Here is a 15,378-nt window from a genome sequence, read left to right as displayed (position 1 = left end):
TTTAGATAATATTTAAACACTTTTAAAATATATAAAAAAAAAAAAAAATCACTAAAATTTAAAAGCATTTCTTAAAATAAAAAACACCAAAACAACATACTATGAATATTAAGTTTTTATTGAAAAAATAAATTACATTTAAGGATTTATATATATAAAAAAAAAGGATCTAAAACCAAACTAAAATAAGAACATCTCTGAAACAAATGCTGCTACAATGAAAATCTGACATCAGAATCATTAATTCCCCAAAACCTCTTAAAGCCGTTTCCAGTGCTCCGGATAGAGGCTTTTAACAAACCACATCAGAAGAGTCTCAAACACAAACCTGTGCATTTATAAGGTGAAATTAGTGTTCTCAAACCCCCCAAATACTGCAATCAAGTCAATTTATTTCTCAAACATATGGTCCCCTTTACAAAACACTCACACCCTCTGACAACATTTACATCATTGCACTGCATTCACAACTGACTGGAGCAATTAAAGTGCATTCCTTTTCAGATCAACCAGACATTATATTAAGACAAAGCGGAGAACATCAGTGTGCGGATTTAAAATAACCACAATTAAGATTAAATTAGACAGCAGCTGAACTACTGAAACTCTCTCTGTGCAACACATTCATTAAACTCTCGGATGCCACAACATAAATACGTATCTGGTTATAAAGATGTATAAATATATTACTTCAGTCAATACAAAGCAGCATTAGTCAGAAAAAAGGCTTCAGTCAGCATGAAAGAATGCATTTCACAGTAGTTTGTAGCGTTGATTGAGTTGCATTGTCTGACTGGATCATGACAGCACTTGATTCTTCTCACAGTGGCACATGTATATGACAAAATACACGCACACAACGGTCACATGAAATCGAAAAACACTGGTCCCTGATTTCAGCTTTCAAACTTCTTTTTTCCCCATTTTAGAATACTAAATAAATACGGAGATGTTCCTCGCTCACATTCACAGAATGAGATGGACTCCACACCTCAAGGGTCAGAAACCTTGAGATTTACTCCTCGTGTCTGTTCATCTTGACTGCACGCCTAACGTCGACTTGATGTTCTCATACACGACGTAGCTGATGCTGACGGCCGGGATGACCTTCAGGAAGTTTGGGGTCAGGCCCCGATAGAGACCCGTGGGGCCCTCGGTCTTCATGATCTGTTTGAAGAGTCCCGTCATTGAGACCTGAGACGAGCCTTCAACCATAGCTGCAGAGATACAAATTAAACCATATTTAGCAAACCAATGCATTCAGATGCATTATAAACTAGGGCTGCTCGATTATACTAAAAGTCTTAATCATAATAATTTGGATCAACATGTATTATGTATCATGATTTCTCATAAACCTTGGAAATATCGTGCATCAAAAAAAAAAAAAAAAAAAAAAAAAAACCTTTCTAGCAGTGAATTTACTTTAAATATATATTAGAATAAAGATTAAACCAATAGGTCCACAATAAAATTTGAAATCCTTAAATACATTAAAATGCATTATTATATAGAAAAAGGTATATTAAATGTAAAAGTGTATATAGATAAAATTTATATTAAATATTCTATAAAAAATACACTGTATTAATATCAGGTAAATATTATTAATAAAATAAAATGCATTAAATATAAATATGTTTGTATTAAACAAGAAATTAAATTTATTAATATAATAAATATTAAAGTGTATTAAATGTTATATAAAATTAAATGTATTATAATTATTATATAAAATGCATATTAAAACATTAAATTAAATGCATTAAACAAATGTTTGTATTAAGTAAGAAATTAAATGCATTAATATATTAAAAAATATAAAAATGTATATCAAATATCATAAAAATCATTATATAATAAAAATAAATAAAATGCATATTAAATAATAAAATGAATTCATTTGAAATAAAATGCATTAAATAATAAAATGAATTAATTTGAAATAAAATGCATTAAAATAGATGATATTATTTACAGCTATTGTAGAGTGTAAACCTCACCTTGCGCCTGCATGCGTGTTCGTACGAGCGCTAGCGGGTAGCTAGCGAGTTGGCCGCACGTACTGGAAACCGTACCACAGCCTAACAGCACAAACACACCCGGATGCGTGTTCTCCGTGCCGTAGCGCTGAAGCCACGAGTTCTTTAAGGTCTATCAAGAGCAAAAGAGGAAATAAAGTGAGCTTTCTCCATTCACGTGTGACAGCAGCAGCAGCAGCGATGGCTTTAGTCTGTGTTCCTCTGCTCACCTCATACACGGCCAGGTCGATGCCAGCGTACGGGATGATGCCCAGCATGTTAGGGACGTATCCTTTGTAGAACGCCGTCATTCCCTCGCCCTTCAGGATCTGTTTGGCACAGTCTGAGATGCCCTTGTACTGGCCAGTCTTTCTCAGCGCCAGACGGGTTTTGAGGACCTGAACAGAACAGCATTACAGAGGTTTGTTTATTAAAAGCACGCCAGCTTCATCTTCTGAATTACTGAAATGGTGTAGAGCTCACCTCCATGGGGTAGATGGTGCTCTGGGCGAGGACTCCTGCCAGGGACCCGGCTACGAAACGCTCGCTGATCCCCAGAGGAGCTTCCTGACTGCTTCCCATCAGACGTTTGATCTGTTGAGGAAGAAAAGTGGTCTTGAGTGGCATTTACACACGGAGCAAGCACGCGATCAGCATGTGTTTCCCCATTAAGTGTGACTATGCAGTAATAAAAATAGTCCATAAAAAATTTAAGTCAATTAATACAAACACAATAAAACTATTACAGCAATAATAAATAGTAATAAAATATTAATAATAATTTACAGAATGGTAAATTACTTCTATTTATGACACGTTCCTTGCCATGATATTTTGTCTTATTGATACACTTTATAGTTTCTTGTTAATATTTTGAATTACATTTTAAGATATTGGTTTTCATTTTAGTTTTAACTAAAATTGCAGTAATTTTTAAGCAAACATTCTGGTAATATTGTAAACGACAAAATATATAATATATATATATATATATATTTAAAATAGATTTTGTTTTTTAATTTGAGTTTTTATTCATCTATGCTTGAAGTTTTAGTTTATTTAATTTTAATGATCTTACTACTTCCATTTAAAAATAATAATAAAAAATAAGAGATGATGCTTTGGCAGTCAGCAAATACGCATCTATAAAAATAAGTAAAAAAAATAATTATTTCAATATTCAGTTTAATTTCAAGTAATGAATCTTTTTTTATGATTTTAGTTGATGATAATAAGCCCGTTTCTTCATTTTCAAACATTAACCATAAAGCTTTAATTTGGTAATTGCTTTGAAAAACAAACAATATTTTATCATTATGTTTCTCAGGTCATAAAAATGCATCACTTCTGGTTTATTACCTGCTCATAAGCCATGAATTTAAGGGCCGACTCGGGTGCGATTTTGAGGATGTTGATGCCATTGCCCCTCCACAACGAACGCATCCCTCCTTCCTTGATCATCTGACCCAGACCACTCATGATACACATGTTGCTTCCGTGATATCCGTGCACCTACAGCAGAAGAGCCAACAATATAGATATAATATATACAATAACAATCTAGATGATCAGAATGGTGTCAACATTAACAGATGATATCTTACGTTTGATTCATTCAATTAAAACTAGAGCAAAGTTAAATACTCCGGAATATTTAGGTAAAAGGTTTTGACCCGGATCATTGAACTATCAAAGTCCGATTGAGTAACAGCTGACGTAAAACATGACACAGATCTTCACTATCGCTCGGGACGTGACAACATCGAACACCATCTCGTATCGGCCAATCAGAGAGCAGCACAGAGGGTGCGCTTGACTCCTGGGATTCTGATTGGTCGCCTGACTGGACTGTATAAATATTCAGAGTCCAGATGCTTTCACTGATGAACTGCTCTATGACTCTCTATGGTTGTGAAACCAGTTTGCACTTCGATTAAAGGGACATTCTTGTGTAAATAAAACCAACTCACTCTAATCTCCGGGCTGTGATTTTGGTGTTTTGAAGGTAAGTGTAAGGTGTGTGTGTAGCTGTACCTGCATGAGGACTTTGAGTCGGTCGAGGGGAGCAGTGAAGGTTCGGGAAACGGCTCCAGCTCCTCCACCGGCGACCAGGTGTCTCCACCACATCCCAGTCACGTGCTCCTCGGAGGTGAACTCATCTGGGACCATCATGTTCTCTCCCACATCGAAGATCTGCAAACACACAGACCACCAGCATGATTAAAGAAAAGACAACTGACAGTAAACACAGTTAACCAATATAATACACCGTTCCCAGCAAACAACAACCACACTCCAAAAACCATAAATACATTAAAAAGTCATAGAACATGCTCCAATAAATCGCTTGATTTACATGAAATACTATTTCAGTCTAATTTCATGTTTAATTCAATGTGTTACTTCCCATTAATTGTTTGTGAAATTTGCGATCAATTTAAAAATGAAAATGGTTTCAAAGCAAATCCTACAATGTAAAAAATGTTTTAAATTGTAAATAAAATACAATTAACTAGTTTATTGTGATTTGTTAAGTTTATATATACTTAAGTAAAACATTTTTCAGATTATTAATTTAAAAAAGAAAAAAAAAATGTTAATGTTTCTACTTACAAATTGTGATACTTGTCATTTCTTTGTAATTATTTGTGAAATTTACTATAAATTTCTGACTGAAAATAGTTTTAAAGTAAATATTACACTAAAATATATAAACATATTTCGAAGTAAATCAAACAAATTTAATTATTGGAGTGTGTTTTACTAGAAAATACCATTTCAGTCTAATTGGACATTTAATGAAATCTATTATTTGCCATGTCATTGTAAAATTTGTTGTGAAATTTACTAGGATTTTGAGTGATTATTAGAATAATTTTTTTTTATTTTTTTTATGAAACAGATTTATTGCAGGATTTATTTTTATTTTTTTTTTTACAAAAAAAAAAAAAAAAAACCTTTCTGTATATCTACTTCAAGTTTTCACTTTTCATTCAGTGTGTTACTTGCCATTTCTTTGTAATCGTTTGTGAAATGTACCAGCAGTTTCAGAGTCTCAATCATTTCTACACCAGATTTATTTCACCAGTGGTATTCCACATATGTGCACATATCAACTGCAAGAGAACTAAAGAGCAATGACCCTGGCAGGATCAGCATCAGCGTGTGCGTCAGTCTGACCTGATCAGTGACGCTGACAAAACCTAAAACTATTTCAGGGCATCATTTGATTAAAAAAATCCATTGCTGACTTTACAAACTCATACAAAACTGATTGCAAACTGGTGTCCCCTGCATCAGACATCTCCCTGTGCACTGAACTCTGAATCTAAAGTAGGTTGTTGATATTGAACTACACAAAGTCTCTAAATCATCTAATTGAGAGTGTCCTGAACTGTTGCATAAGAAGCTATCGCACTAGTAGAACATATTTGAGGGCTATGACACTTGATTTGCATTTTTAATGGATGGATTTATGCACAAACTCTGGTGAACATATTAATAGCAGGATTCTCTAGAGACAGACTAGTTAAGATTTAGTATCTGCAAGGTTATACTTATTAAACTGGACCCCGTCCTAGATCACGGTGTTCCAGCGGGACTGGAGATATTTTAGGAAGTCACATTAGGACGGTCATCAAACATAAACCAAGCCAACGCTCGGAACCATCCTAAAACCTAAACTAGCACGATCATTTATGCTCATTTCAAGGAATCTGAATCAAGAAAAGATTTGACATCTTTTGCAGTCAACACAACTAAAGCAGCTTCTTCTAAACAAGCTTTGTGGGTTATTTTGAAGGATTCGGACTAGTGTTAGTTTGTGTGGAAGAAAACACTTACAGTCGAATGTTTCCAGTACAGGATGATTTCGGGAATGTTTTCGGCAGGCTGTAATGTTGGAGACTTCTTCCATTCATTCCAGTCAACAGTCATTGTGCCATTTTTGTCCATGCTGTGAGAGGAAAACGGGAAATAGTATGGAAAGAAGATCATTTAGAGTCAAGAAATTAATTCTGTGCTTTACAGTAAATGTCAGAGATGATAAAAACTAAGCAGAGACTAGGTCCATTCAGAGATAACGCATTTATACAGTCATAAACAAAGGGTTTGCACTATAATAAATCACTATAATAAACTCCAGTGAAATTATGAGTCGAATAAAAGCTAATAATGCAATTTTTTTTAATTTGTAAAAATTATATACTCTATTATAAAGCAATAAATAATTAAAAATAACTTCTAAAAATTGTACAAAATTTCAGCACCATGATTATTATTAGTCAAAGCCATACCATAAAACATAATTGCATTTTTATTAAAACAATATTTCACCTCTGAAGGACTCTCTCTGCTTGCTGGAGGGAAATATGCACGCCGAGATCTTGCAGCGAGTTCACAATGTCTTTGGCATTCACTTGACCTGATACGGAACAGATAATCAAATGTCAGCAATTTTAATTCACCAAGATGTGGGTTTATAATTCTGAGGTATTGCATTAAGGTATAATACCAGCAATCGTTCTGTCCAGGCTTTTAAAGACCAGCTTCAGGTCTTTCTCGTGGTCTTGGAGGTAGTGAACAAACTCTTCAAAGTCCAGCTGTCCATCATGCGCTTTCTCTTCATTTTTCATGGATTTCTGTGGGGAGGGAATTGAAAATGACAATTTAATGCAAGAAAATCCAATGCATTACATCTGGAAACTATTGCACAATCAGTAGAAGTCAATGTGTGAATATCAACACCTGGCAAACTAGAACAGACGGAAAAAGAGCGACTTCTAACTGTACAGAACAGATAAACTGCGGGAGACAATAAAAACCTCGTTCAAATCAATTTAACCACTCACACACAGAACATTGACTCCTTAGACTCCTCTTTCATTGTTATTACTGAATGCATTCTCAAGAACATAGATAGGTTCATGAGATAATAATCATATTTATACACTCATCCAGATGATAAACTTACAGATCTGTCAGTTATGATCGTCTAGGGGCGCCATACAGCCTTCAGTTCAAGGTCAACAACATTCAAGAAGTTACAGTACCATTACTGATGTACTTTAATAAGTCGATAGTAATAAAAACACGTGTTTTTCATTTTTCGTGCTTGGAAACTCCATATATGGTCAATTTGAGCGTAAGCGAGAGCGCGCACAGGAAAGAGGAACGTGCAACGGAATCGTCACGCGTCAAAAACGTTGAAAACTTTAATAATTTAATAACTAAAGTATTTTTTAGTTTAATCGGGTTAACTTAAGTTAATTTAGAGTGAAAACATGTATATAGATAACTAGATTATCCTACCTTACTCCATTCTCGGTATGTGGAGAATTCCTTCGATGGCAGAAGGACGCTGAGAGATTTAAGGGACTTCAGCTCGGACGGTAATCCGTGAGATTCAAAATAGTCCACCTCGATTTGATCTGAATTATGGACGGGCACATAAAGGCACAGGCACAGCATCTTGAAAATAATAAAAGTCTTCGACAATAAATAAATAAATATCACGAGAACACTCTCGCCGGATGGCGATTGAACGTTGGAATGCCGGTAACTCGCGCGATCACGTCGAGAAAAGTCCTTAGACACGCCCAACTGAGGACTATGATTGGTCAACGCCTTTTAAACATATTTGAACGTCAGAGTCTGAAGGTCCAATCACGAGTGAGAGCAATGCGTAAGTAAATAAACCCCTCCTCTTTTACTACGCACGGCGCGGACTGAATGAGCTGCCAGAATGATCAAGTGACATGCTGAGTCATAATAATGTCACAATTTCACAATGTGAAACTCCACAGAACACAGAGAAACCGGTTCAGACCTGTAACATGTTGTATACTGAAAACAAAACAAAAAATAGAGAATTAATAATAATAATAAAACGTTGGCTGAACTAAAGTTAGATAACATGGCTCAAGGAAGAATTATTATGGTTAACCAAAACTTAAAGGGTCATAAAACACTGTTTTTGTGGCTTGGAATAAAACAAATTTAAACTCAAATTAAATTTCTCATTTTCATTTAGCTTTGTATTAAAATAGCATAAAATTATTTAAAATTTAAAAACATTAAAATATATATCAGTGTTACTAAAATAACACACTATGAGTTTTTAATTGCTGAAAAACTCATGAAACTTTTTTACAATTGTATTTGATCTATTTGTGCACAAATGCATCGGTACAACTTTTCTGTGATTTGTCTATACAAGGTCAAATATTTGAAATATTACTGAAGCCTAAACATTATTAATTGGATTTTAAATATAGCAGAAGGTCAGTGCAGGGTAGAAGCAGTAATTAATAGGCCCAAATATAAACATAGATGCTGTACTTTGTAGGGCATAATCCTGCAGCAAAGCTGTCTGCTCCGGTTACAAAATTACGTCAGAGTCTGGTGGAGGATAAGCGTCTGTGCCAAGACTGGGGGACACCAACCTTTTCTCCAACGTAAATACAGGACATGATTCGCACGCAGTGAGGGAAAAGCCTGGTACAACAAATGTCTTTTGAAAATGTTCTCACTCTCAGACTATAGCAGATGTAGATGAGTTTGTTTCTTCATCAGATTTGGAGAAATGTAGCATTGCATTAGTGTCTCATCAGTGGATGCTCTGCAGTGAATGGGTGCCGTCAGAATGAGAGTCCAAACAGCTTATAAAAACATCACAATAATCCTCACCCACTTGTGAAGACAATATCTGTGTGTTTGTAAGAAATGAATCCATCATTAATTAATTAATTAATTAATAATAATGCCTCCTCCAGTGAAAAAGTCAATCTCCTGTTGTCTAAAATATCAAAATCTTTGTTTAGAAATGTTTTTTTTCTTGTAAACGGTGCTCGGTCTTTGCAGATTTCTCACCTGATTCAAATAAGACTACTTTTTTACTATGTTGTTATGGATTACAGAATTGTTTTTAGTCAGAAGTAATGGTCTGGTGTTAAAATCATCTTAATGATCGATTTGTTTCTTACAAACACTCAGCTATACCGACTCTCATTCTGACGGCACCCATTCACTCCAGTGCATCCACTGATGAGACACTGATGCAATGCTATATTTCTACAAACCTGATGAAGAAACAAACTCCTTGGAAGACATTAGGGGGAGGAGATTATCAGGAAATACAATTTTTTGAATGAGCTTTTATTTCTGAAATACAAATTATGTATATCTATAACTGTACTGTCAGAGGAGTACAGTGTCAATATGATAAAGTAATCAGTGAACTTGCATTAAAAACATAGATTTTTGTGTTTTTGTTTTTAAGTATGAGTATTACAGTCCATGCACTCCAAAGCAAAAAGAATAGGTTCCCATGCATCAGCAGCTTTGTAACACAATCCAGTTCAGCTGGAGTAAAGCAGTGCACTTATGTACTGTATGCACCATGGCCTTATGAGTGAATTTGACTCCAGTGCTCTCTAAAAACTAATTTTAGCTGAGTCACACATTGGGGATCACTAAACACATGGAAGGGGACAGACGCAGGCTTTAGAAGCCAGTAGCGAGCTCTGATTTCATCTGTGCAGACTGGCCAAAATGTCAAACCACACAAACCTGTGATATTCCTTTTCTTTTTCAAGAAATTGGTTCAAACATGAAACAGAACAAATAAAGTTTGCCATATCTTCAGTGTCTCGGATTTCTCTGGAGTTTTTTTTTTTATTTCATTTTTCATTTTGGAGTTGTTTAACAATTTTTCACTCAGAAATATAATTACAAAAAAAATGACAAGTAACACAATAAATAAAAAGTAAAGTTCTGATTTTTTTTATTTTATTTACAGCTTTGAAAAAACTTTTTTTAACCACATTTTCAGTAAAGTACATTTTTTCTTAAGTATTGCAACTGTCTAAATTCTGCATTATTATTTTATTTTATTATCATTGAGATATTTTTATTTTATTACTAACATAGTAATTTCTTTCTATTATAATTATTAGTATTATTGTTTTAAATAGGTATATATAGTTTAATTGATTTTTATATCAGTTTTAGTTATTTTAGTATATATTTGATATATTGTTTTATATATTTTATTTTATTTCATGAAACATTGCTTACTTCATTGCTTTCTTTTCATGCCCTTTAGTTAACTAGCTTCAGAGAGGCATTTACATTTTTTATTTATGAAGGTTTTTGTTCCATTAAAGTTTATTTTGTTTAAACTGTTTTGTGCTTTTATGGTATAAATGTAATTTTCCCTTTGATTAAGTACTCTAAATTACCCTAAAAGTATAATAATAAAGTATAATTATTCAAATACTTTACACATCTATGCGGTTCTGAAATCAGTTATGACACAAAGCGGATTGTTATTCATGAAATACTGAAAAATCAGCTTTCTGATCAGTGAATTGCAGTGCATTTACAGTACAGCGATAAGGTTTGTCCTGTACAAATTACATGAAGATACACAGCCCATTCATAAAGACTGCATGCATTAAAACTGAAAGCCTGCTGAATGGTGCAGAAGCTATTAAAGGTGTACATTAACCACAGCAGAGACACAAGGTCATGTTCCCTGTCACTGTTCATCAGACTAGTGTCCTGTTTGTTTGGATCTCGCTCTGGATTACGTCTGATGGCTGATTCAGTGAATAAACTTTACCTGGAGGTCAGATTGACGTGTACAAACCTGTTGTGCTATCTCAGCTTTACGTGCTGCACGCAGCGTCACGATCACTGTTTGTCTCTCAGAAAGAGGACAGTGGATCAAGATCCTGTCAATAAAGATTCTGCTGAGATTCTCTTATCAACAAAACAACAGGAGAAAAGTGCAGTTTGAGAAATGCTGGATAAAGGCTGTTGTTGAGCTGCTGATATCACACATGTTTACTGAACAGAATTAAAGATCTTTGCAAACTTATAAACAACGTGTTTTTTTCACAATTATATACTGTAAAGCTGCTTTTATTTAAACAAAATTAACGTAAGATTGTGAAATATTATTAACATTTAAAATATGTTTTCTATTGTATGATATTCTGTGAATTATAGCTAAATTTTCAGCATTATTATTTTCGTAAATCGTTCTTTTGTTTGATTAAATCACGTTGATGTCGCATTTATTCATTCCCTTTTTTAGTAATTCGTTCCCCTGTTTTAGAATTTAACATGCAATGCAGTGAAAACTATCTGTAATTTTTTTTATGTTTTCTGCTCGCCAAGGCAGCATTTATTTGATCAAAAATACTGTAAAAACTTTCAAAATAACTTGTAAAATTTCAAATAAATTTCTATTGTGAATATATAAATCAAAGCTGTATTTCCAGCATCATTCCTCCAGTCTTCGGTGTCACATTGTCTTTCAGAAATCATCCTTATCTGCTGATTATATGCAGTTATATTTTTGTGCAAACATACATTTTCAGGATTCACAGATGAATAGAAAGTTAAAAATAACAGCATCTGTTGTAACCATTTAAATGTGTTCACTGTCACTTTGCATCATTTTAATGCATCACTGATGAATACAAGAAACTATTTTAATGGCCATCAAGAACATACATTCATATTCAAAATGCACAATGGACATAATAATAAGCTGTATGAAATCCTTGGGCTCTCTCACTGGCTGTGTGCTTTGAATTTTCCTGTTCACTTGTTTTTCTTGAAGTGTTTCCGTAAAAACGAACACAAAGTCCTGCAGTGAAATGAAAAGATGAAGCAAGAGCCCTTGATGCACAGCTTCACAATCACACAATGAAAGGCGCTCTCCGTTTCTCTCATGTGACTCTGTTTTAACGTTAATACTTGTGTCCATGTATTGGCCAACACTGGGTCTGAAGGCACCAGAACACTAAACATTAAAAGTGCCGACCACATAAAACAATGTTTGAGAACATTATGTGCTGCTTTCTGACAAGACATTACATTCTCTCATCAATATTACCAACACTGATGTAATATTTCAATATATTCTTCAAGCAACCAACACAATTAACTCAACCAATCAAGCAAAAGATTTAACATTTCTCTCTTTTGGGGCATTTTCGACTGCTGTATTAACCATGTAAAGCTTGATATATGAAATAGTAAAAACATAATAATAGTAATAGAACAGTTTTTTGAAACTTTACACAAAATATATTTTAAAAAGGTTTGCATGTGTTTTTTGTTTGTTGAGAATCATATTTAATTAATCAGAGTTTTATGACTTATATTGCTGTTTTTTATCCAGAGGCCCAAATTGAGCAAAAATATGCAATTTGTTGCCGATTTTGATACTTATTCTAATGCTTGTAATGTAAACCAATGAGATATTTACAACAGTACAGCAGATACTTACATAAAAAGATGTGAATATGAGTCGTCCCTCTATATTTGCAATCATTTGTCCTGGTAAGATTATATTTAATGCTTGTTTTAATTTCAAAACATAATGCAATGCAAATGACCCGTGAAAGTCAAGCTGAAGTTTACTTTCTTAAAGTCTAACGTATCAATGCAGATTGTGTTTTTTCTATAATTGTGATGATCATTGAGAGGTTTATCAAATATGATACTTATAGGGTTTATAGATTTTCTCCATTCCAGGAACTAGATTTTCTTTTGTGTGACACACAAATGTCTGCAAACAATGGACCAGATGCTGTCTCCACATCTTTAATAGCAGAACAGCGTTATATCTGTTATCTGAACTACAAATATCACAGCTATGCCTTTGGTTGTGTGTTTGCTGTCATTATATTCAAATATGTGACTTTATTCTGCGAATTCAGTTTTATTAAGCTATAATATCAATCTGAATTCTCAGAACGGTCTATTTCAGTCCACTGCTGTTATTTTTATGAATCCCATGCATTTGTTTTAAGAGATGCATTATTTACGTGAACTTCAAAGCTCTGGTTTCGACCTGTTCATTTCAGGTTTATGAGTTTGCACACTTCAACAATAACTGTTTAGAAACGCCACGGGTCACATATTTGCACAAACTTGTCCATGCTGGAAACATCCTGTCAGTGTCCTTATGACTATTTTTAGATGGTTTTTGTTGCGTCAACAGTCTGAGTCGTCCTGTAGATAGGACACTCGTTTCAGTCGGATATGAGGGCTGCTGTTTATTATGTGCCACTTAGTTTCTTTGCCTTTATATATTTATTTTAATAGTAATTGACAGGTTGAAAACCACTGCTCTACAGGGTGCTTTTATAGTTTGATATGCAGGACGGGTGTAGTTCACTTCATCGCCACTAGATGGAGACTTGCCTGTGTTTTAGAAAAGTTACTGAGTGATTTTTGTTTCAGACAAACCTTTGCAGTTAAATGGTTGGATTCCTACAAAAATAACTTTTTAGGTTTGCTAGACTTCTGTCACTTGATTTACAATTATAATATTGGAAATTCTTTATCATAAGGAAAAATGATGCAAAATGCTATTTGTCTAAATTTAAATGTTTAATATAAGTGCACACTCACACCAGGGCTTCCTATGCCATAAAAAGATCAATTAAAATTGACATTGCATCCAAATCTGGTTCAGACTTTTCAAATCAGTACTTTAACCAATCATATTATATGGCAGTGAAGTCTGGTGTCCACCTTTTAAATTAGAAAAAACATTTGCATTTAGAATTCTGTAAATTATTACTCAAAGTAAAAACAACAACAACAACAACAAAAAAGGTAGAATTAGGCCAAAACCCGTTCATCAAAAGAGTTATCAAGTTCTGACAAATTATAAATCTTAAATTATTATTATTTAATTTTTTTACATTTTATTACATTTCCTTATAATTTATACTATCTAAATAAATTATCTAATGTTAATGTTCAGATGTTATAAACCATTTTATTGGTTTGTCTTAATACTTTGGCAATACAACATTTATTTTTGTATTTTTGTCATGGCTGTAAAGAGAGAGAGAGAGAGAGAGAGGGAGAGGGAGAGAGAAGATCACTCTCTCACTATTTGATTGCTCTAGTCTTTATCCACTGATCATCATCCTCCACCAATCAGAACACACGAGAACTCTTTGACCACAGCTGCTGTGCTTCAAAAGCTCTTGCAACAGCTCAACACTGGTTTTCTCTGAGGTGGTCGGATCACATCACATTGTGGTTAATCTTGTAGATCATGACTTATATCTACTCTTCTTCTTCCTGCAGTTTGGTAATATAAAGATTCCTAATTTGAACTCCAACCTCTTCTGTGGGTTTTATTGTTCTGGGTCTGAATTTGGGCTCCTGGGGTCTCATAAAAGAAACATTTCCAAGGTGAACGTTATGACAACGCACTCTTACAAAAAAGGTATATATATCTATATCTATATATATATCTATATCTATATATATATCTATATCTATATATATATCTATATCTATATAGAACCATAGGGTTCTTTACTCAACTCCAAAGAACCTTTTATGCTAAAAAGGTTCTATAATGACAAGAAAGAACCCCTTTGGCACAAAGGTTCTTTAGGCTATTATTCATTCATTCATTCATATCTTGAATTTTGTGAATTTTGTGATCTTTCACATGCATTCATAAATGCATTTGAATACACCGAATAATGCAGTGAAAGAACGCACTAAAAAATGCACACGCACACTAATATGACTTCATCATGTAACTTTACATTAGCCTATGCATGCACTTTTTAGGCACGATTTGTTTAGTTTTTGAATATACTTGATACTGTTAAAAGGCTCATCATTAAAACAAAAAAATAAAAAAAATAGAGTTCACATATCACACCTAAACACGCTTGGAAAACGTAATTAGAACTAGCTACTAAATTAATTAAAAATGCCTATCCATTTACAGTTATGATTCGAGAACCCCAAACTGACTCAAATGATTCGCCATCCCGCTACGAACTCCCGAACTGACTCAAATGTTTCGCGATCCCCAAACTGACTAAAATGACTCGCGAACCCGCTACGAACTCCCGAACACACTCAAATGATTCGCGAACCTGCTTCGAACTCCCGAACTGGTTCAAATGATTCGCAAGCCGCTACGAACTCCCGAACTGATTCAAATGTTTTGCGATCTCCAACTGACACAAATCATTCGCGAACCCGCTTTGAACTCCCGAACTGACTCATATGATTCGTGAACTCACTACGAACTACCGAACAGACTCAAATGATTCGCGAACCCGCTCCGAACTCTCGAATTGATTCAAATGATTCGCGATGCCGGTCCGAACTCCCAAACTGACTCAAATGATTCGCGATCCCGCTACGAACCCCCGAACTGATTCAAATGATTTGCGATCCCTCTACGAACTCCCAAAATGACTCAAATGATTTGCAAAACCGCTTTGAACTCACAAACTGACTCAAATGAATCACGCTCTGAACTCTTTTGGCTTAGTTCTCTAATTTCATAACA

The 15,378-nt window shown here is 34.2% G+C and overlaps 1 protein-coding gene across 1 annotated transcript; it reads right to left on the bottom strand.

Annotated features, from left to right (window-relative positions):
- Positions 1-434: 434 nt before the first annotated feature.
- LOC113052745 (calcium-binding mitochondrial carrier protein SCaMC-2-A-like) lies at positions 435-7,490 on the bottom strand. Its single transcript, XM_026217174.1, has 10 exons — positions 7,332-7,490; positions 6,535-6,661; positions 6,357-6,444; positions 5,865-5,976; positions 4,056-4,214; positions 3,381-3,533; positions 2,505-2,615; positions 2,252-2,419; positions 2,004-2,154; positions 435-1,217 (listed from the first exon to the last, which is right to left on the bottom strand). The coding sequence occupies exons 1-10, from the start codon at positions 7,488-7,490 to the stop codon at positions 1,033-1,035; spliced, it is 1,413 nt and encodes a 470-aa protein (XP_026072959.1). The 3' UTR covers positions 435-1,032.
- Positions 7,491-15,378: the final 7,888 nt, after the last annotated feature.

This window comes from Carassius auratus, chromosome 33, assembly GCF_003368295.1.
Source record: "Carassius auratus strain Wakin chromosome 33, ASM336829v1, whole genome shotgun sequence".
Classification (NCBI taxonomy): Eukaryota; Metazoa; Chordata; class Actinopteri; order Cypriniformes; family Cyprinidae; genus Carassius; species Carassius auratus.
Note: the sequence above shows the minus strand (reverse complement) of the source record. Positions and strands in the feature narration are given on the sequence as shown.

Bases quoted from the DNA above. Each gene is read 5' to 3' on its own strand.
- LOC113052745 (XM_026217174.1), bottom strand. From the start codon at position 7,490: ATGCTGTGCCTGTGCCTTTATGTGCCCGTCCATAATTCAGATCAAATC. The intron at 2,616-3,380 runs GTAATAAACCAG...CTTCCTCAACAG, and splicing joins AATTCATGGCTTATGAGCAG to ATCAAACGTCTGATGGGAAG. The intron at 2,420-2,504 runs GTGAGCTCTACA...TGTTCTGTTCAG, and splicing joins GCACCATCTACCCCATGGAG to GTCCTCAAAACCCGTCTGGC.